The following is a 23,164-nucleotide window of genomic DNA, read 5'->3' as shown; positions in this document are numbered from 1 at the left end:
ATTACTGTTTTTTATTTTATACTCTAGAATACCAAAAAGAAAAAATAAAGTTTTCTTGACACATAAAAAGTCTTTGAAGTATAGCTAAACTTTGTAATCTCATGTTTTTGGTAACTTTCACATTATCAAGAGTTAACTGTAGTTTAATGGTACTAATATGCCCTTAAAATGGAGTTAAAGTTTTACTGATATACCATGAAGGGAGAAATGTGTGTGTGAACATACCACAGTTGAACACTGGAACTTGACCAAAGGACATTATTATTTGCATACAGGTTTCCTCCCAGCTGGAGCTTCTGTCTGAAGAGTTGCAGCACATGGAGATGGTGACAGATGGCAGTAAAGCTGAGCAGTTGCTACAAATACACAATGAAAGTGTTATGCATGTCCAGAACTGTACATATGAAGTTATACAACGGGGCCAGGAGTTAGCTCAGGTACGCCTTGTTAGACATATTTTTATTTACATTGAAAAAAATAACATTGATCATATTACTGAGCTCCTGTCAGGTGTAAGAAATACCCTAATGTCTAGTACTCTTTATATTGTCCTCGACCTAATAAAATACGGATATAAAGTGTTTAGAAATATACAAACAAGTACTATGAAAATCCTTTGAGCAACAACCAATGCCTACTTTAATTCAAAGAAAATCAGATCTGGTTGGATTGGATCGTTATTAAAAGAAAATTTGGCCATTATGTGGATGACATTCTTGTTATCTTGTTTTCAGCTCTATTAACTTTGCTGTCAGTTTTGGGGTATTTCCAGACTTCTCAATTTTGACCAACAATTTCCTTCCACCCATGAAGAGCGTACCTGTTTCTAAGCACTTCAAGATTTTCATAAATAACAAAGACTATAGTGAAGCAATTCCTTTTTATTGGTATTGAAAAAAAAATGATTACAAGTCCTTCCTCCTATCAGTACATCCCTCCTCCTATCAGTACTTGTTTACTTGTATATAGAGTTTGAACTTTAACTAAGCTCAATTACTTTCGTTATCTATTTCATTTTGAAGTCTTTTTTTGCAACTTACAAGCAAAATAGGAGTGAGCATATTTTCCAAAGAACTGTGTAGTGACTTACTTTATGGCTGTGATTTCTAAACTTGTTTTTATATTTCAGGTTATGAGTGAGAATGATCACGATGCTACCAATAGAATTAGTGTTTTATTAGAATATCTGAATGAGAGGCAAGTGGACTTGGAAGGTTTGGCAGAACAGAAGAGACTCAGGCTACAGCAGTGTGTTCATTTGCGCAACTTTGAAATAGAGGCTAGACAGGTAGAATTGTTATAGTTATATATATATATATTTCATGAGGTTTTTATGGTTCCTCTGTACAGGGTGAAATGTCCACATTGGGGCTTAAAGATTAAATTCTTTCATAAGCTACTATCTTATAGGCCAGATTTAGCAGTCTACTTTACTTCAATGGGTACTTGAGGTTTATTGAAGAAAGTCACATTAACTATTTTATACAGAAACGTCTCATAAACCTCTAGGCTTTATTTGAAAAAAATCAATTTAGCAAGATTTATACTAAATGGTTGATTGATCCAATAACATCATATTTTCACTATATTTGTGATGAGCACCCACAAAACATGCAAAAAAATTGCTCTAAATTAATTAGAATTTTGTGTAGTGAAGTTGCAGAAACTCAGTGGAGTATGTTTCTTTTAAAAACAAAGTGGTCAGCTGTCAAAAATAGAAAGTCACCTGTTACTGTGGCCACAATGGAACTAGTGTCTTAAGATTAGCACAGTGATAACCTTGGCTTTCAACAGCACATCAGTTACCTACCTACTAGAGTGTCCCAGTCTCTACCACAACTTTAAATGCAAAGTTCAGCATCCACCACACCCCTTAAAATAAAGCAATTAGTTCCAAAGTTTTACAAACGTTTTACAACATTGCATTGTAATAGAATTGATTCCTATTCATGCATTGCTAAATAAAGAAATTCTAGTCAAGGCCAAAAAAAAAAGACGATAGATCATGTGTGGTTCCTCAATAGTCCAACAATGATTGAAGGAAATAAATTTCTATTATGAATAAACATTTTTTAAAGGAACTTTTGCTCAAAGAATAAAATGCTTATTTCTGTTCTGTTCACAACTTGGTATTGTCTAGGTCTGTCCAATACTTCATATGTTCTCATTTTCTTTTTTCTATACTGTGAACGATTTATGTTAAGCTGAATTTATTTGTTGAACATATTTACATACCTCTATTGTGGCATGCTCTTTGCTTTCTGTACAGGTCATATTATGGGTGCGCAATGGTGAGTCTATGCTGACTGATAGTTTCATGTGTCCCAACTCACTAGTGGAGGCAGAGCAGCTCAAGAAGGAACATGAACAATTTATGATTGCCATTGAAGTAAGTTATGGGTTTGGTGGAGCAAACACACAACGTAGTAAGAAAATATGATATTAAAAAAAAAAAAAAAAAATTCAAAGTAAGAGTGATATTCTGTTAAATTATTTAATACATTAAAACAAAATTAATTGTATATTGTCCTTATTTAATTACATCTCATAAAAATAAATTCACATATTTTTTCTAACAATCTTAAACTGTGATTCACTATCTCTGACTTTTTGTATGGAGTTTTACATTACATGCTTTTTCCCCTTGCTTTAAAATTTAGCTATGGCTTTCAAGGCTTGCTATTTATCCAGCATAGTGTCTTGCTATCACTGGAACCTTAAGCCCTAAAATAAAAAGACCAATGGGTTGGGACAACTCCAGATGGTTGTCATTGAACTAAGTTATTCCTCTTTGTTTCCAGAAAACCCATTTTAGTGTTGTGACTGTCACCCAGAGAGCAGAGGCAATGCTGCAGCAGCAGCACTACAATGCTGAGCTGGTGAGGGCCATTGCTGAGAATGTGACCCTGGCCTGGCAACAGCTGATGTACCATGCAGAGGAGAGACAGAAGCTTGTCATGGCGTCCACCAACTGGTACAAAACTGCTGAGCAGGTGAGAACATCTACTTTACTCAACCATGTTATTGTTGGTTTAAAAGATATTCAATACATTGTCATAGTCAATACATTTCATAGTCAATACATTACCATAGTCAATACATTATCATAGTCAATACATTTCATAGTCAATAGATTATCATAGTCAATACATTACCATTTTCAATACATTATCGCTAGAAAGGACTTTGTTTTACTAGTTACATTGATTCAGGGATGTCTTTATTTGTCTGAGCCCAGGTGTGGTCAGTGCTGGAGTCGCTGGACCGTGACTACAAGCGTGATGAAGACTGGTGCAACGCTGAGAAGGCTGGCACCACCAACACTCAGGCCAAAGCAGCATACCTGGTCCAGCTTATAAACAAACACAATGAGCAGAAGGAAGCTTTTTTAAGGGTTGGTCTCACACTTTTGTTTCTTGGGCCTACATTTTCTCAGACTCACAAGCTGGATATAAGAGAGCACTAGGCTTCACAATTAACGTCCCAGTTTTAGATTCCACAAAGGTCTTGTTTCAGTGTATTTTTGGTGTCGCTTTGTAATTTTGTCTCCATTGGATAGTTAACTCTTTCTCTCCTAATTAACGTTACCATCGTTGATTTGGACCCATTAAATTAAATTAATTTTTGGCCTTATAAACTTGAATTTGTTTTATATATAAAAAAGCATGCATTCTCCTATAATTCTATACCAAAAGTAACGTTTTCTGATTACCAACAAAAATGTTATTGATGTTTAATCATAACAGTAGAATGTACAAATGTGTAAATGAAAAAAATGATGTCAGAACATGGAAAATAATTACAGATATAAAGAGTTAACATACAGATGATAGAAAAGTCACTGTGCAATCATTTCAATACCACTGGAACTGATGACTTAAAGTACTCAATAATAGACTTCTTAAAAACACCAAAAAATATACATTTTCCCTATCACAATGTCAATAAATCATATGATCTAAATATATATAGATGTCATCTCTTAACACATCATTTGTCATATCATAGTATTTCCTCACTCAGAATATCACACCCTCATTCAATGTATCAAATGTCTTTACTCAATACATCAGATGTTCTGAAAATATCCTATGTCCGATCTCAATACAGGTTTAAAATTTTATAAAAAGATCAAACAAAGTTTATCCTATTACTCTTTGCTGTACTATTCTAGGCTTGCACTCTAGCCAGAAGAACTGCTGAAACATTCCTCAAGTATGTGACCAGAAACTTACATTTCCTGGGTATGCATATGAAATTTAGAAGCCCTGAACAAAGGGTGAAAGGTGAGATGTTTGTCCTACTTGATGTATTGTTTGATAGCAAATAGCTTTGTTTGAAATGACAGAATACCGAATATTTCATTGTTATGTCACATTTTAGTTTAAGATATAAACAGCATTTGTATCTAAAAGTATCAAGTCCACATCAGATTGCGGCAAACATGTTTGTTTTGTTATTGTGTGCCAGTCATTTGTTTAAGTGTGTCATAGTTAAAAACAAAAATATTGTTTATCTAAATGATTTCTTATTTTTAATGTTGACCTAGGATACAACAATCATTCATAGCATGGCCATCTTAGATTCATTGAATCTATTTGAAATATAATTAAAAAATAGAGTATTTTCTCAGTCTCTAGAGTAGCTTTATATGGGGGTTAACTAATTCACTGACTCGGCCTGACAATTCACTGTAATGCTTTTAGAACATCTTTTTGAAATTTTCTATTAAGATTTGATAAAGTTGATATCAAATATTTGATCCAGCAATTCTTGACAGAATTGATGGTATGCAGCAAGTTTTTAGGTGTATTTTTATATGTCTAGAGTCATGTTATAAAGTGCTTGGCTTCAGAACTGGGGTCCCAGGTTCGAATCCTAGTGAAGATTGGGATTTTTAACTCTTTCCCAATCGACGATAGCATCGTTGATTTTGACCTCATCAAATTAAATTAATGTTTAATTTTTTAAACTTGACTTTGTGTTATATAAAGAGAGCATGTGTTTCCCTTTAATTCTATACCAAATACAACATCTTCTGATAACAAACAACAAAGCTATTGAAGCCCAATCACAACAGGGGTAGTGAAATAGTAATGAGCAAATGAAGAATTCCTTCAAAACGTGAAAAAATAATTGTGGAGAGAAAGAGTTAATTTTGGGATCTTTGGGTGCCCCTGAGTCGAGCCAGCTGTAATTGGTGCCTTAGTCAAGGAAAAGTAAAGCTGGTTGGTTGTAGTGCTGGCCACACGACATCCTGCTTAACAAATGAAACAGATGACCTTTACATCATCTGCCCCATAGATCTCAAGGTCTGAAAGGGGAACTTTACTTTACTTTTTTTTTTTACATGTTCATTGAATGAGTTTTTAAAAAATAAATCTGTTCCACAGCCACATTGACCAAATTATTGGGACAAGAAAACCTTGTCTTAGAATACTGGACCATTAAGAAAAGGAAACTTGAACAATGCCATCAGTTTGTTCTCTTTGAACAGAGTGCCAAGCAGGTAACTATTTGCTTCTTTAATTACTTATTTAGACTTAATGTAGCAGTTTTTATTCATACCATACTTTGAATGTCTAGTTATTGGTCTAAATTGGACTAACTAAGTGTTTTGATACCAAAGCCATAACCAGGTAGAAGCATTGTCTTTTGAATCCTTCTTGCATTATTTTTTCTTAGGCTCTTGAGTGGATACACGACTATGGTGAGGCCTATTTGGCTTCTCACACCAACCTTGGGTCTGATAAAAACGAGACTGAGGCCCTTCTGAAAGAACATTTCGAGTTTAGGAACAGGGCAAAGGTAAGATTTATTTAGTTTTTTTTTCAAATAATTTTGGAAAAAATGTATCAGATCATGGTTTAGTATTGACAAAATGATAGTTTGCCATTGAATGCTTTATCAAATGCCTGCACTTTGACAAACTGCCGTCACTTGCTGCAACATACTGTTATGATTTGGTGGCAAGTTCACTCTATCTTGATTAGTAAACTAAATAATACTTAAGATGTTTTTTATGTCATTAATAACATTATAAATATGAATGAGCCCTATTGCATCCTCTGTTCCTTTTTGTGTGTGTATCTTAGGTCTTGAGTATTAGTTTTAAAAAATAACAACTTAAAAACTTGTCTATCAGCCATCCCCAGTGATTAGGTCAATTTAAAACAAAAAAGTTAATATAATAATAATTATTCTTGCTTCCATCATTTCCAGGAAACCAAAGAGAATGTCAAGCTGCTTCTGCAGTTGGCAGATGACTTTGTTACCAAGGGCAACATCCATGCCACTAGCATCATGGAGTGGTGCTCTATGGTGGACAAGCGCTACAAGCTCTTCTCATCTCGCATGGAGAAGTACAGGGTACAGCTGCAGGCCAAGTTGGGCGTCAACACTCAGGAGGTGAGAAACACAGTCAATAGTTATTCAAATAGAATGGGAGTTGGTATTGATTCTGAAGAGTTCAAATCTTCTCCTTAGGCATTTTAGCATGAGCCGAAAGCTTTAAGTAAGCAAAAGTACATTGTCAATTTAGAAATATTTCTTTTATCTAAATGAAGAAATTTTAGAGGCACATATTTCATTTGATAAAAATAAAATTTGATATAAAGTACATTCTTAATTTAGAAATAACTTGTTAAAGACTTTCTTTATGTTAATAAAGAATTTTTAGAGACACATATTTTATTTTATGAAAATAAAATTTGTTTAAAATAAAGTAGAAATTATTTCTTTTTAGAGAATATCTTATTTTACAAATATTCCTTTAAAAATAAGTTAATTACCCCCAATGCATATTTATGTGCTAATCCAGTGGTGCAAGTTAATTAGGAACTTAAAATCTGCAAAGTCTTTGGTTTTCCCATCAGACTCAGGTAACCTGAATTAAAAGACAAAAATAACAATAATAATGACAATTCTGATGATAAACTTATATAAAAGTGTTTCTGTTCTCAGACATAAATAATGTAAAAAGAAATCTATACCCATTCCTATTTCACAGACATTACTGAGCAGATTGTTTTGAAGTTCAAATTTATTGGGCATCTGTGTCATAAAAATTGAGAATGCTTTTTTACTTATGAGGATTACACCATGCAGACGGACAGATTATTTCTTAGTGAAAGAAAGTTACTGAGAAACCTATAAAATAGTTTTATGTTGAATGATGAATACAATATTTGTTTCCTTCTTTCAAAAGCAAAGTGAGAAAGATGAACAGAGGCAAAGTGATTCATCTATAGAGGAGAAGTTGGAACACACAGGAACTGCTAAAGAAATCACAGAAGAAAAGAGAAAGTCTGCCAGGAGGAGAGAGTAAGTCAACTTCTTTTACTGTTAGCATTCTCCCTTGTGTTTGAGTGTTTTTATATTATAACTAGGTATAATCAATTTAAACAGTTTTTCCCCCCCAGACTAATGTCAAGAAATTTGTTCCTGTTAAAATGTTTATTTAAAAACAAAATTAATTCTAAATTTCTCAGCTAATTTATTTTGTGTTACAATTTTTGGATGTTCCTTCAGATTTGAAGATAATTACATTTTAGCCCAAACCTCCTGCATGGCAGCAGGCAGGGTTCAAACCCAGGACCATTGTGACTGTTCAATGGCAGTCCAGGGTGCATACCAATCACTCCCAGACAGCCATCACTAGTGCATCATAATTGTATTTCTATTGGAAGTTTAAAAATTTAAACTACTTTCAGAAAGTTTGTTTGAGCATACCTCATTGAGTGTTTATTTGAAGAAAGTGTTATTTGTAGATTTTAATTGAACTCTTTCATTTCATAATTATTGTCCATGTTCTGACAGAATTATTCACTTGACCTATTCCCTTGTGCACTGCTATAACCTTTTTGATTGTTATATTATATCTGGTAGAGAATTATAGGGAAATTAATGCTCTTTTTATATAATGGATATTAATTTGTATGGAATCCAACATTATTTCAGTTCAAGATTCTAAAAACTAAAGATAACTCATCTAGTGTGAACATGTTACTTTGTAACAGATCTAGAAATTATTTTATGATCCAAATTTATTTTTGTGATGTTTATCCTTATTTACTCTAAAAAAAAATCATTTAATTCAAATCAATAGTGCTTGTTTGTTAATGTTGCTACCATTGAGAAAGCACCCTAAAAAAATTAAGAAAATTTGAGTCAAAACATGTTGAAATAGGAAAAAATCTGGATGTTTAACAAAGTGAAACTATTGAGATTACGTTTTAGCAATTAAATACATTAGGGAGAAAATACAATGAAAAAAAATTGACTTTGAAAGCATCGACAAAGAGAGTGTTGATCCGACAAAAAATGCTAGAATCCAATCCATGAGGGGAGTTATGTTCCAAATTTAAATTTGTATATAGTTTTATCATATTGTGATAGTGATGTTAAATTAAAAATATTTTTTTTTGTGTAGATTTATAATGGCTGAGCTATTACAGACTGAAAGAACTTACGTGAAAGACTTAGAGACTTGTATATATGTAAGTGCTTGCTATCTAGTTTGTTGACTGCCCATTTATTCTAGTTAAGCTTGTACTGTTTAAAGATTCTGCAGCTCTGTAGAGTTTTTTAAAAGGTATTTATATTAAAAGTTAAGGTAATCTTAAGGTAACTGGTGTGAATCCTGGTAAAGGCAAAGGTTTTTAAACAGTAGGCTTTCTTTACCACTGTTCCAATGAGTATTGAGATCTAAACACGTCTTATACAAACTGAAATACTCACCCGTAAAGTAGAATGTTAAATGAATATCTCTTTATCTTTTTTTCAGTATTACATGAAGCCAATGTCAGATCCGAATGCCAATGTTCCATCTGGCATACATGGCAAGGAGCATATTGTGTTCAGTAACATGGATGAGATCTATGAATTCCACAAAGAGTTAGTTGTTTTTAACATCTTTATTATCTTTGTTTTTATTGCTTTTAAATCTCGTCAGGTACAAAGTAGATGAGATATACATTTATTTTTTTCATTTAGCATGTAAACATTTCTAATATTTTTCATTTAAGAGCTCTAAAACCCATACAACTGTTTAAAAAACATTATTATGCTTTTTTTTTGTACGAAAAATCTGCATTTAGCTGCTTTCATAACTTTTACAGAAGTAAGTGAACCATGGTGTCTTGAGTCATTACTATTATTTTGTTAACTCTCATTTTATACACTTGTCAAGTGCATTAACAAATAGTGATACAAAAAATTATAAAGTCTTTTCATATGAAAAAGTCTTTTTTTATTTAAAATAAACAATTTTGTCCAATTCATTTGGTTCAACTAATCTTTACATGGTATCACTCACATGCCTCAGCTGATCAACAAATGTCCAAGTAAAAATCCTTATTGAATAAAACAAATCAAATTATGTTGTTTAAAAATCAATGAACATTTTTGTTTAAAGATCAATTTAAAAACATTCGAAGTAAAACTCTTAGTTTAAAGAACAGATTGTTTGTTTTAGAATTTGACTTCTGCTACTGCACATTATGAAATAAATCTAAAATTTCATGCCCTGCTAACTCTCCATCTGCCTTTGATTTTGACTTGTACAATCAAGTATAAGTAAAGAATAAAATAATTCAAGAATAAAATGCATGTTTTACATCTTTGTTATCCGTTTCAGTGTGTTTCTCAAAGAACTAGAGAAGTATGAAACAATACCAGAGGATGTTGGACATTGTTTTGTGACATGGGTAAGTTGATTTTAGCTTGGAACAAATGATCAGATTTCTAAAGATTTCAACCTTACACAATGGTTTCATGATTTGTATTTTTCTCCAGGCTGAGAAGTTCTCTATATATGTGACATATTGTAAAAATAAACCAGACTCAAATGCTTTATTAGTGGAACAAGCAGGGACATTCTTTGAGGTAACAATTTGCTTTTTATGGAAGCAAAGTCTATAATAAATTAAGAGATATTTTCGAAGAAAATTATCTTTGCCAAATACCTTTGCTACAGCAGTAAATCAATTTTTGTTCAGTTTATTCTAGTTTGTGCACTTATGTTTATTTTTTAAAGTTTATATTTTTTTTTCCTATTGATATCTTCATACAGTATTATGATTGAAACTTCTGAAAAGCTGAAAATATTTCACTTTTGGCTTCTTCATTTTGATTTTTTGGGTGTTGCTGAGCAATCATAAAAAATAGATTAAGCTTTTAAGAGTCATTAAAATGTGCACCACCTCTGTAAGCTAACAGCTGGGCAATCGGCTTGGTTATTTAAGGGTTAACATGATCTGCCATCTGTAGAGCTCACTAAAAAGTAGTGACTTATCTGTTTAAGACTGATCTGTACCCTGTACCATGGGCATACTATTCGGAAACATCTCCGGATAAGGTCTTCTCAATACCACACTCACCAGTTATAAAAGCCCTCAAACAGGCTAACCTTCAAAGACAAACACAGACCCTTTACCAGGACAGATCAATTCCATCGAAAACATTTTAAAATTATTATACCAAGGTAGTCACATTTGATGACAAGCAAATCAGAAATATTTTATACACTTTGTGATTTCCAATACCGAAAGTAATGACACAATTGATCTGTTAAAAAAAAAAAAAATGAGCTTGACATTTTGATCAAGTGATTAGGTTTTGAATAGTTGATACAAGTGTAATAATGATGGATCTGTTTTAGAGACTGTTCTATTTGTATTAATTGAAAGTTTGTTCTGATGAAATAAAATGCTACGTATGACCTTTTCAGGAAATGCAACGTAAGGCCATGTTGGATGAACGTATTGCATCCTATCTTATCAAGCCAGTCCAGAGAATCACAAAGTATCAGCTTCTACTGAAGGATCTCTTAACCTGCTGTGAGGAGCATACAGGGGAAATAAAGGTCAGTTTTCACCTCATCTGCTTTTGTCAGTAGTACTGAAGGACTTTTTATCTTGAACTATCATTTATCTGTAATAGTAATGTATATAATAAGCTTATAAAGTCAAACTAAATAGAAAAATAGTGAAAAACAATTTGACTTTCTATATTAGCATTTTCTAATTGGAAAGTTCACAGCCATCTCTTTGATGGACTTCCAATGTGTTCTTTATATAGTTCTATGTAATATTACACCTTATATGTTAAAGCAACATCAGTTAACTCTTTATCCCTGTAATTATTTTTTATGTTCTGACAGAATAGTTCTTTTTTCGCATGTGTACATTCTACCCTGTTATGATTAAACTTCAATAACATTTTTATTTGTAATCAGAAAACGTTACTTTTGGTATAGAATTATGAGATGCTCTTTTTACATAACACAAATACACGTTTATAAAACCAAAAAGTAATTTAGTTTAATGGGGCCAAATCAATGATGGTATCATAAATTAGGAAAGAAAGAGTTAAGGCTCACTGTTTAAAAAAATATTTCTTTTTCCAATTTATAGTTGACATCATTGTTAAATACGTAAGGAAACTCATTTACTATATCAAATACAACCACAAGTAGAAATAAATCACTACAATATTTACTGCAAGGTGTTACTAAAATACTAGTATAAATTCTTAGAACACTGTTTTTTTTAGATTTTAGTTTTATTTTGTGAACTAAAATAAACATTACTTTTTTGTCTATTAGGAAGCACTGGAGGTGATGATGAATGTTCCCAAGAAAGCTAATGATGCCATGCATCTCAGTATGTTGGAAGGCTTGGAAGACTCCCTTCAGGCTTATGGGGAGGTGTTACTCCAGGACAACTTCACAGTGTGGGACCCCAAACAGCTCATCAAGAAAGGTCGTGACAGACACTTGTTTTTGTTTGACGTCTGCCTGGTGTTCTCGAAGGAAGTCAAAGATAGCAATGGGAAATCAAAATATATTTTCAAATTTAAACTTATGGTAAAGCAGGTTTCATTTTCCAATTTAAACTTATGGTAAAGCAGGTTTCATTTTCCAATTTAAACTTATGGTAAAGCAGGTTTCATTTTCAAATTTATAGTTCAGATATTGCAAAAGTATATAGATGTATTTTCAGTCTCAATTAAGTTTTTAGAATTTAATTTATCTTTGCTATTTCATTTTTTTTTAAAATCAGTTCATTGAAATAATATCTGCTATGTATTGACTATCTTGCTATACTGTTATAACTGTTATAGATTTCTTAGCATTGCAAAACCCAGATACTAGTTATCAATACAAATTTATTATATAATAAAATAAACATCATGAATCTAAAGATTAGCACCAAGGAAACTATTGTGTACAGCTTAGTAAGGAACATTTCCTCAAATGACTTTTGTATATTTCAGATCTCAGAAATTAATGTAACAGAACATATAGAAGGAGATGAAACCAAATTTGCTTTGTGGACTGGTAGAGCTCCTATTTCAGATTACAGAATTATATTGAAAGTAAGTTGAAGCCAACATGACCAGGATGTAACATCAGCCTACACTTTGGTCATTTATTTGGTTGTCCAAATAGAACAACAGTAAATAATGTCTGCAGTTTCTTAGTGGTTCACTACAGCCTTCTTCACCATTGTTTGTGAACTCTTTTAACAACCTATATATGTCGTGACACAAAAATTAAAACTGGTTGTACAACTCTTGTTTTTTCGTCTACGTGCTCTGCTCATTATTATGTTGTAGGGTTCAGATAAGTAGTCCAAATCTTAGATGAACTGCGCAGTGGATGGCTGCCTGGTCGTGCGGTTTGCACGCTGGACTGCCGTTCAGATTTATCGATGGTCCTGGGTTGAAACCCTGCCCGCTCCCATCCCCCGTCATCCTGCGGGAGGTTTGGACTAGAAAGTAAACTATCTTCAACTCTGAAGGAACATCCGAAACATGTAAAACATTTTAAACAAACATAGTATTGAGACCAGATAGCTCTTCACGTAATTTATTTTTCTATAGGTCTGTTTTGGGCCTAGTGTCTTGTTAGGGCCTCTGGACAGAGTATGCAAATTTTAAATGAGGATGTATCTGTTTTGTTTTCAAGTTTAAAACCATATTATTGTTATTGATGTATTATATATGGAATATTTTGCCTCTAAGTTTTAATACTTATGAGCAGACGCTCAAAAATTACTTAAAGATGTTTGTTGAAATGAGTGTTTAAGTGAAATAATACTATTGATTACCTCCCATTCCCAGGCCTCCTCATTAGATACCAAGCAGCAGTGGGTGAAGAAACTGAGGGAGCTCATACAGGAAAGAGTTATGTATTTGAATGATGCCTTGAAAGACAAACAGGCGACAATGTTTAAACCACCACCCAAACTTTTCAACACCAGCAGAGTTAGTCGGTACGTAGACCAGTTCTTATTTCTCACTCTTGTTTCCTTCCTTGAAAAAAGTTTGTTAATTCCTACAAGTCGCTCTCAGATACTCATGGTTAATACTGTTTCCTTCCTTGAAAAAATTTTGTTAATTCCTACAAATCACTCTGAGATACTCATGGTTAATACAGTTTGAAACAAAGATGTAGTGTTTTATAATTGAAACAGCACACTAATTTGTCTGTTTTCTTACTGTCATACAGATTGTTGAATTTCCAATAAGTTATTTTTTCCATGGAAATATTTTTTTTTTCTTTACAAAAATATATTACTGTCCATTGTAGCAACAATTAGACTGAAACCAAAAAAAAAAGAAAGAAAACTTGTAAGGAAAACTCAAGGATACCAGCAAAGATTAGAGCCTACTTTTTAAACAATAGCCTTGATTAGCCTTGCAAGCAACAAGAAAGCAATGAGACAAAAAATTGTATAGATCAGCAAATAAAAGTATGATTATAGATCAAAGAAAAAAGGCTATTTTTATGAGCCGTATTATGTGGCTAGCCTTTTCCCCCAAAATGTCACATTATTTTTTTAGTTGTAGAAAATATGTCTACCATGATTCAAATTTAGAATGTTTGGTTTATGAGCCAAGAGTCCTTCCATATTCAAGCTGCTATTGTTATTCTATAATTTTAAATGTATCATAGATTTTAGTATCTAAAATAAAAATATAGGGATAAATGGGTGAAATGGCATCTGCAGGGGCACGACATGACCTGTCAAGTTTCAAATAACAAATACTATATCATTATTTTGAAACAAATTAGCTTGTAAACAATAAGTAAAACTTTGATGATATATATTTCACCATGATATGGACTATCAACTTCACCTTTCCCTTAGTCTGTTGGACAGTTGGGGCACCACACAAGATTTGTCAACTGTCTTTCTCCATTCCTTTCTGTCTTTTGCCTTGGATAGAATCTCTTTCAATGGTCCATTCTTTTATGTTCTCTTCCAATCACTTTCTCTGTCTGCCTCTTCTTCTTTTTCCTGGTACTGTTCCCTGAAGGAAGGTCTTTGCAAGCCCTGAAGAGCTTGTTATATGGCCATAGAGTTTTAGTTTCCGTTTTTTACAATCTTGTATAAATCAGAACAAAAATCTATATGGTATATTTTTAACATGATACAATTACTTTATTAAAAAAACAAGCGATTGATGTCCTAGTTAACATTTAAGTGATTGTTAAATAATTGAATTTTTATTTTCTATGCCACAACTAAGTATTTTATTACATTGCTGCGCTGCTCAGATGTTATTGAAATTATATCAATTTTTGCTTTATTGTTCAATGTCTTTCTGTTCATGGTATTGTCTGGTTCACTTGATATATTAGAAAGTTGTATTCGTTGATTTGCCATCATTTATCACTGTCATTCTTTCTTTCATGTATGTATCATTATATCAGATGACTTATGTATTAGAATTCTAACATGATAATAAGATATAATGAATAAGTGGCTTCTCTGGTGCACCTCGATGAGATGTCCAAAAAGGTTCGAGATAAATCCCTTTTATGAAACTTTGATCCGGGAAACGACCTTATCCTGTGGCCAGAACGAAGGATACCCATTAACGAGATGATCACATCCTTTTGTTCATGGGTCACAATTACTTGAGCCAATGCAATGGGTTCTTCTCTGATGCACCAGAACTCATAAAACATTCTAATATTTGTCTTTGATTTCATTATGTTGAAGAAAGTTTTTAAACCTATGGTCATTGTGGCAAGTGAATTAGATTTTGACTTGTCTGAATGACCTCGACTCATAAGAACCTTGACTTAGAAACAAATTTTTCCAAACCAAATACAAGTAAGAACAACAAAAGCTCATGATGACAGCATTTTCCAGCATTATCTTTCTCTTGTAACAGTCCAACAGTGGCAACATCAACTTCCTTCCCATGATCTAGGCATCACTTTTCAGGAAGATGATTGGAATGTGCCCTTGCAAGTGTCCTGGTACCAGAGTACAAACATGAATAGCAGAAATAAAAATAAACAAAAAGAATGGACTAGAAGAATGATCTTTTTTTTATTTTTGTTTCTGTTGTTTGTGTTAGCCCACATCGTTGGACGGAGACAGACTCTACACAATTGTTTAGATTATCTCCTTTAGTCTTGGTCCACAATATTGGATAGACTCTGCAACAAGATTTATGCATGTATAGATTAGAATTACAAACAAGGTTTTCACATTTTGTTGGATCTGATCTTTGAAAGATAGTGGATCTTGAAAGGGAGATGATCGCAAGGAACTCCAATACCTAATAGAGAATCATTAAAGTTGAAACTACTAAAAACAAAACTGAACAAAAAAGAATATTTCATTATAAGCTGAGTTCTGTAAGCGAGAAAAATAAGCAGAAAGTGTTTTTTTTTTTTGTCAAAACAATTAATTTTATAGCTCATTCCATCAATTATATTATTCTTTCAATCTTATTATTCTGTGAATCTTATCTTTCAATCAATCTTATCATTTTATCAGTCTTATCATTCAATCTTATTCACTCAATCTCATCTTTAAATCAATCTTATTCAATCTTTTCATTCTGTCAATCTTATCTTTCAATCAATCTTGTCATTCAATCTTATCATTCTGTCAATCTTATCTTTTAATCAATCTTATCTTCTTTGTTGTTATTGCAGAGAAATGGAAGGGGAAGGTGTCGAGGGATTATCTGCATTAGAGAGACGTGGCTCCCTGATGTCCATTACCTCCAACGCCACCACTGGCACCAATGACAGCACTGGCAGTGGAGGGCATGCCAACAAGGTAAGAGATACTGTTTAGGACCCAGCAATCACACATCACACTGAACTTGACCATACAGACAATACTAATAGGCCAAGTTTCTAGAAAACTTCACTTAATCCTGCCCCGATAATACCAGTTTAAAACAGTTGATCTGAGGAGCCTACGTGTTCTTAGTCTTTCCAATTGACAAGGCATTCAGTTGAATTAATATTCTTTTGTCTTTAACTGTTTAAATAGTAATAAGTTATGACCCGATTGGAACAGCAAGAGTTGTCTTCTTTTTCCACTTTTGAAAAAGAATATATTCGTTTTTTTTTATCATTATTCATATTCTATTTCATAAAGAAAGGACAAAAGTTCAATCAATCTTGGCAGAGTATTTTTTTGTTCACTTCAATATTGTCCATAGTAATAGCTTAGCTTGAGATTATAATCTAGAGTTATAACAAGTTGATCTCTTGTTTTTATAGTGGTTTGTTCTCTTATAAACGCTCAACTGCATATACCTCCAAGGCATGAAAATAAATCTGATCTATTTTGGCGACACTGAATCTAATTTCTTAACTATGTGTGCCTTTAATTCTCAGCAAAGGTGAATGACTTTTATACATTTTGTAGATTTTAAAGAAATTGTATACATCCTTTCCCTAGGACAAACATTTCATATTCTTAAATACTTTGGAGACACACGAACAAACTTTTGTACATTCTTCCCTCATTTTCTAACTGCTACTTGGCATCAATGTAAACAATGTCCTCAACATTAGTTACAGAAACTGAGTGGAAAATAATGGAAGACTTAGGGTGTTCAGGAGGTCTATGTAATACTCTACATTAGTTACAGAAACTGAGTGGAAAATAATGGAAGACTTAGGGTGTTCAGGAGGTCTATGTAATACTCAACATTAGTTACAGAAACTGAGTGGAAAATAATGGAAGACTTAGGGTGTTCAGGAGGTCTATGTAATACTCAACATTAGTTACAGAAACTGAGTGGAAAATAATGGAAGACTTCGGGTCTTCAGGAGGTCTATGTAATACCCAACATTAGTTACAGAAACTGAGTGGAAAATAATGGAAGACTTCGGGTCTTCAGGAGGTCTATGTAATAGTCATAGCTAATTTTAAAAAATGAAGTTAAAGAAGAAGAAAAAAAAACCCAGAATAAACTGTGAATTGTTACTTTTCGTCTGATAGTTTTTTAGTTTCTTACAAAGAGTTTTACAGCTGTAATATGATACAGTAAGATATCATTTTTATTTGAAAAAAAATTAAGTCTATTTGTACATGTTCTACTGTTAGGCCTATGAATTTAAATCACTCACCTTGCCATTTAGTTGGCTACTTTATATTTCTCTTCTTTTATCTTTTGGACAAAAATGCAGTTTTTGTTTTCTCAGATTGATGTGAAATAAAGTGTGAATTTAACTGACATTGATAATGTAACTATGATAACAGACTGCAACACAATGGCTGCTAAATATAGTACTATTCTGGCATTCTTAAACCTTTAGCTAGCAGCATTTTCTTTCAAACGTTTATGTGAAATACAAAGTAAATGTGATTGGCCTTTGCTAAATCATTGTTATTTAATCAGCAGACCAGGACACAGGATTTCTAAATTTATTCTCATGAGAGTGTTCTTAAATCTAAAGCAAACAACATTTTCTTTCTAGAAAAAAATTCTTGATCTACTCCCCTTGCCAAACAGCAGACGTAGCAGGCACGAACCAATCAGCTTCTTTTATCACTAAGTGTCAGTAAATAAATGCACAATTTCTTTTTGTTGCATGCACAAATGGATGCTTAATTTGTTTTTTTAAATTGATTAATGTTTGAAAATGAGGGTACAATTTCCCAGTCCACCAATTGTGTGCACTTCACATTCAGTTTACTTACCTAATAGTTCTTGGTCCAATATGTGTAGCAATTACACAGAAATATGCACACACTTACATACCAACTCTCGTTAAATTTACCGAGAAGCTGAGACATTTTAAACTAGCCTAAATATGTTTTTCTATTTGGTGCAGTTTAGTCAACCTGTTAGTGTACTTAGAAATGTCTGCCAAGTTTTGGGCCTTAAAGAATCATTTTTGTGTTTCAGTTGTTTTTTCTCTTAAGTATTAATAATGATTTTATTCTTCTAACATGTGAATCTTTTGTCTTTGAGTGAGTCTAATATTGTATTCAGAAGAGTGTTAATTTTGTTTAAGTCTAATTATTCGATTGCAATTAAGCTGGCTGCTCTGTTGTAGCATCCTGCAGAGAAATAAAAAAAAAAGGCTTCTTTTTTTTATTCTTATTATCTGAGCCTTTTGAAAATGTAATTAATTTAAGTTTATATTATACTCATTGTATATATATATATATATATACTCATGACTAGGCGCACATTTCATGGAGGCTCATGAATAAGAACAGGATATTTCTCCGAAGGAATGAAGCTGTAGGTATACTCTACTGTATGGCCTCCTTCAGTATGAAGTGAATGCCTGGGATTTGCTCTGGTCAGAACCATGTCGCCCACACAGCAGGTTCCCCTCTCTCCATGCAGCTGATGTATCCAAAGGAACAGCCAAGTGGCCATACAGTATGGGATCAGCGGCACTGCCAGGGTGTAGCACTGTGTGCTGCCTTAAGGTCGCCAAACCTTGATTTTTTTTCATCAGGGTTAACTACCGGAAGCCTTTCTCGTGTTATGGGTAAAGCTGCAAGGCCGCAGAGGTTGCTACTATTATGTGATGAAATATTCATGTTAGAAAACATGAAACTTACACACAAAAAATAATTTCTTGTTTGCTAAGTGTCTTGGGGGTAGAACTGTTAAATAAGTTTAAAATAAGTTATCATTTCCTTAAATATCCGTCTCCCCCCCCCCCTTCTCTCCATCTCTCAATCTCACAGCTTGTCATTGTCAATAAAACAATATAAATACCAACGTGGACTCTATTAAAAATGAAGAGACATGTATTTAGGATTAGCGAGGCTCTTCTGTTTTCTTCTTCCTCCTCTCTCTTTGTTTTGTTGCATTGTTTTGAGAGAGACTATTAGCATCACTCAACTCCAGCTCCTGATAGAATCTCATCTTTGATCTGAAAGTAAAGGCTGCCCACTTGAACCCTTCTCCCACACACTCTCTCTGTATATATCTAGATGTACCTCTCCGGCTTTTGACGCTGTCTGGGAGCTGCAAGTAGAGCTATAAAGTAGCAACAGGCGCAGTTGTTTGGGGGGATTTCCTAGTTCCATTGTTGATAAGAAATGTCTTTGGGCAGTGGCCGCAAACATCTATCCAGATCTATTTCTAGGTCTCTGTATGGAAGTGTTGTGGCTCAACTGACCCAACTTTATTGAATGCTCGATCAGGGCCGGGTTTGGGTTATTTGTAGGCCCTAGGCGAGGTGAATTTGGTGGTCCTAAATGAAATTTAAAAAATTACGCAATTTATTAAAAACCTTCCTGTGTCTAAATCTAAATCTACAAGTAACTGAAATTTTATATCGCAATTTCTGTAGTAGAACACACAGAGTCATAGTGCTCTACAAGGTTTGAGATCTAAGTTTCGCAATTTTATTTTCTAATAATTTTTTTTTTAGTCCTGTGCTACTAATTGTAGGCCCTAAGCGGGTGTCTAGTTTGCCTGTGATTAAGCCATAACTCGAGCCATAAAGGCGCAGTTCTTATAAATTACAGACGCTACTTCAAAAAAGAACATAATTACTTACTTCGTATTTCATGACTTAATTAACAGTTCTTATTCTAATTCAGAATTTTTCTTATTGCTAAGCACACCAACCACTTCATCAAATCTTTCTTATTCCTTCAGTAATCCATTTTTTAGATAAACTTGTAATTATCATGAATTGTTAATTGAAATCTAAAATCTAAAATTCATTAGAATGAAACATTGTTGAATACGTTTGTAGACCAACAGTAGATAGATATGTACTTTTAAAACATGTGAACGACACAGAGATAGAGGCACATTTATTGTTACATATGCCAGTACAAATTTGTACAAATATTCTTTCTTCCTTAGTGCTATTAGTCAATGGAATGGGTTGCCTGAGTAAGCCGGGAAAACCAACGACATGGCAGAGTTTAAGTCATTGATTAACATGCATGACTAGACTGACCTAGGGACACGCATAGGACGTAATCATGTTTTTTTTTTTATTAAAGTAACGTCTGTATTTTATAAGATAAGAAAGTTTAGACTTCGCCCTTTTTACAGTCCAGAAAAAAATGATTTGTACCTTGATGGTGGTCCTTCTAATAAAAGAAATTCCATAACAAGGCCATTACTTTCTGCAGGGTAACTAAGATATACGACAGCAGGCTTTAAACCTCAGCGCATCGTATCAATACGCCGAATCGCAAAGCACGCGACCAGCCAACCGGTTGCCAATTATGACAGTCGTACACTCGCAGGCCTCTTCACTCTCCCCAGGTCACAGCGCTCTCTTCTGGTGGAGGTGCGTTGACCTCTAGGGTGTTTACATCTGTGGGCTGGCAGAGAGGGTGAGGTAAACAAACTGGAGAGGCTACGAGATAGCACGTACGTTGACACTGCTCCTGGTCACTCTTTGACCACCACATTGCATTGTGGGCTGGGCTAGAAATATGGACACTTGACACTGTCTTGTCTTATAGCGATTCAGTCCCAGAATGCCAAATACAATACATTGGTACCGAATGCATAATTTTATTTGTAATAAAAAACTAGAACTGTTGATAAACGTTACGTTAGAAATAATGGGCAAAATGAAAATATGTTCATGGCCCGTCTTCTGTTGTTGTATAACACCTTAGTGTGGCCATTTGTAAGTCAACATATAGAGGTATAATGAGGAAAATAGGATAGAAAACATCTGCCTACCACACCCTGATCTATCTCTCGGTCTATGACATATTCAGCCGAAAGAAGCTCTTTCTTCTCACTTTCTATTTATCTGAAGATGGCTGTGGAGTCCAGTATTCTCTTTCTATCACATCATTATGGGAGCAGTGCTGCACTAGGGTATTAGTCTAAGTTGTTGAGTTGTAGGCGATAGACCAGCTTTTCTTATACCAGCAGACACGAGCTTAGTTATTCTGGGTATTTGTTCCATTTGAAAAAGAGACCTGGAGGCCTGTGTGTAGCAGCGTTGTTTTGTGTCCCCCCAAAAAAAAAAAATCCAAATTCTACTTTCGCTTTGTTAACTTTTAATTATTTAAAATTGAGATCTGCCAAAAAACAAAAAAAAACAAACTTGTCTTTTGGCTTGGCACTATTGACCTTGGCATTGGCTCAATATTATATTTCCCATGCACTTTACTTCAATCTAGGTATAGTCTATGGCTCGCTCCATTTTCTCTCTCTCCCTCCTTCTCTCTTATCTGTAGTTGTGTGTCTTGACTGACTTGTGAGACTCCCAGTTTCGAGATCTCTCCAGTGAGACATTGAAATGTAATGATGCAAGTAAGATTTGTTTAACAAACATGAGTGTCTCTGGGTTCCAAAAGGTGGTCCATCGCCCCTCCTCTCCCAACCTGGTGGTTTTTTTTTTTTTCATTCTGCATTTCGACGAAAAAGTTTAGTGGCAGAGTTTGTTTTTTTTTTTCTTTGAAACTACTGCTGCATCATTCACTTACTTGAAGATCGCTCTTACCTTTTTTTTTCTCTTCTCTTTCTTGTTCCTGTTTGAGTAATAGCAGGATTAGTGCTGCTCTATCTATTATATGGGTCATCAGACTGGATTCTCTGCTAAGATCTAGGAAATGGGATGTTTTAGGAAGTGGGTATTACAATGTAAGCACTCATCTCTTATAGCCTGGCCACTGAGCGACAGTCCATGATGTAAATGCCATGCACTAATTACGTGAAGTCTGTGCAGTATTGCTAAGGTGCACTCATTGCATGAAGTCTGCAGTGTTGCAAAGTTGTAATCATTACGTGACGTCTGTGCAGTGTTGCTAAGGTGCACTCGTTGCGTGAAGTCTGCAGTGTTGCAAAGTTGTAATCATTACGTGACGTCTGTGCAGTGTTGCTAAGGTGCACTCGTTGCGTGAGGTCTGTGCAGTGTTGCTAAGGTGCACTCGTTGCGCGAAGTCTGTGCAGTGTTGCTAAGGTGCACTCGTTGCGTGAAGTCTGTGCAGTGTTGCTAAGGTGCACTCGTTGCGTGAAGTCTGTGCAGTGTTGCTAAGGTGCACTCGTTGCGTGAAGTCTGTGCAGTGTTGCTAAGGTGCAATCATTGCATGAAGTCTGAGCAGTGTTGCTAAGGTGCACTCGTTGCGTGAAGTCTGTGCAGTGTTGCTAAGGTGCACTCGTTGCGTGAAGTCTGTGTAGTGTTGCTAAGGTGCACTCGTTGCGTGAAGTCTGTGCAGTGTTGCTAAGGTGCACTCGTTGCGTGAGGTCTGTGCAGTGTTGCTAAGGTGCACTCGTTGCGTGAAGTCTGTGCAGTGTTGCTAAGGTGCACTCGTTGCGTGAGGTCTGTGCAGTGTTGCTAAGGTGCACTCGTTGCGCGAAGTCTGTGCAGTGTTGCTAAGGTGCACTCGTTGCGTGAAGTCTGTGCAGTGTTGCTAAGGTGCACTCGTTGCATGAAGTCTGTGCAGTGTTGCTAAGGTGCACTCGTTACTTGAAGTCTGTGCATTGATGCCAAGATGCTCTACATATTTGATTTGTTTAGTGAACACAAGAAGCGACCTAAATACACAGTCAAGAATCACAGTCACTTCCTAATCTGACTCAGTAATCCGTCTCGGTGCTGACATTATTTCAAGTATTTAATGTGTACTGAAGAACGTAACTTTTGACATTACCTTGATTCAAGTCGCCCATTCGGAATGAGTGAATGATTAAAACCTCTGTGTGGATGCAGTTCTCTAATTTAGAATTGTTCGTATTGGTAAGCACCCCAATAACTTCATCAAATCTTTATTTCTTCAGTAATCCATTTTTAAGACCAACTTGTAATTATTATCACGTTGTAATTGAAATCTAAACTATAAGATTCAGTTGAATGAAACATTGTTGAGTACGTTTGTAGACCCAGTGGCGTAGCTGGTGTGGGGGTAGCGGGGGCCCAAATTTGAAAATCCCCTAGGCC

General features: G+C 34.4%; 1 protein-coding gene across 2 annotated transcripts in view; it reads left to right on the top strand.

Annotated features, from left to right (window-relative positions):
- The window catches only part of LOC106074210 (kalirin-like), a 213,023-nt gene that overhangs the window by 33,625 nt on the left and 156,234 nt on the right, over positions 1–23,164 (top strand). For both annotated transcript variants that reach the window (XM_056014173.1, XM_056014172.1), the window contains exons 19-37: positions 276–437; positions 1,130–1,288; positions 2,270–2,389; positions 2,802–2,993; positions 3,239–3,394; positions 4,175–4,286; positions 5,394–5,509; positions 5,686–5,808; positions 6,223–6,408; positions 7,208–7,323; positions 8,432–8,498; positions 8,786–8,895; positions 9,638–9,707; positions 9,796–9,885; positions 10,730–10,864; positions 11,606–11,866; positions 12,277–12,378; positions 13,126–13,277; positions 15,965–16,091. In XM_056014173.1, the coding sequence (XP_055870148.1) occupies positions 276–437; positions 1,130–1,288; positions 2,270–2,389; positions 2,802–2,993; positions 3,239–3,394; positions 4,175–4,286; positions 5,394–5,509; positions 5,686–5,808; positions 6,223–6,408; positions 7,208–7,323; positions 8,432–8,498; positions 8,786–8,895; positions 9,638–9,707; positions 9,796–9,885; positions 10,730–10,864; positions 11,606–11,866; positions 12,277–12,378; positions 13,126–13,277; positions 15,965–16,091 (2,556 nt within the window). The remainder of the gene's footprint in view (positions 1–275; positions 438–1,129; positions 1,289–2,269; positions 2,390–2,801; positions 2,994–3,238; positions 3,395–4,174; positions 4,287–5,393; positions 5,510–5,685; positions 5,809–6,222; positions 6,409–7,207; positions 7,324–8,431; positions 8,499–8,785; positions 8,896–9,637; positions 9,708–9,795; positions 9,886–10,729; positions 10,865–11,605; positions 11,867–12,276; positions 12,379–13,125; positions 13,278–15,964; positions 16,092–23,164) is intronic.

This window comes from Biomphalaria glabrata, chromosome 16 (assembly GCF_947242115.1).
Source record: "Biomphalaria glabrata chromosome 16, xgBioGlab47.1, whole genome shotgun sequence".
NCBI classification, from domain to species: Eukaryota; Metazoa; Mollusca; class Gastropoda; family Planorbidae; genus Biomphalaria; species Biomphalaria glabrata.
The sequence above is the reverse complement of the archived record's forward strand: the minus strand, read 5'-3'. Positions and strand labels throughout refer to the sequence as shown.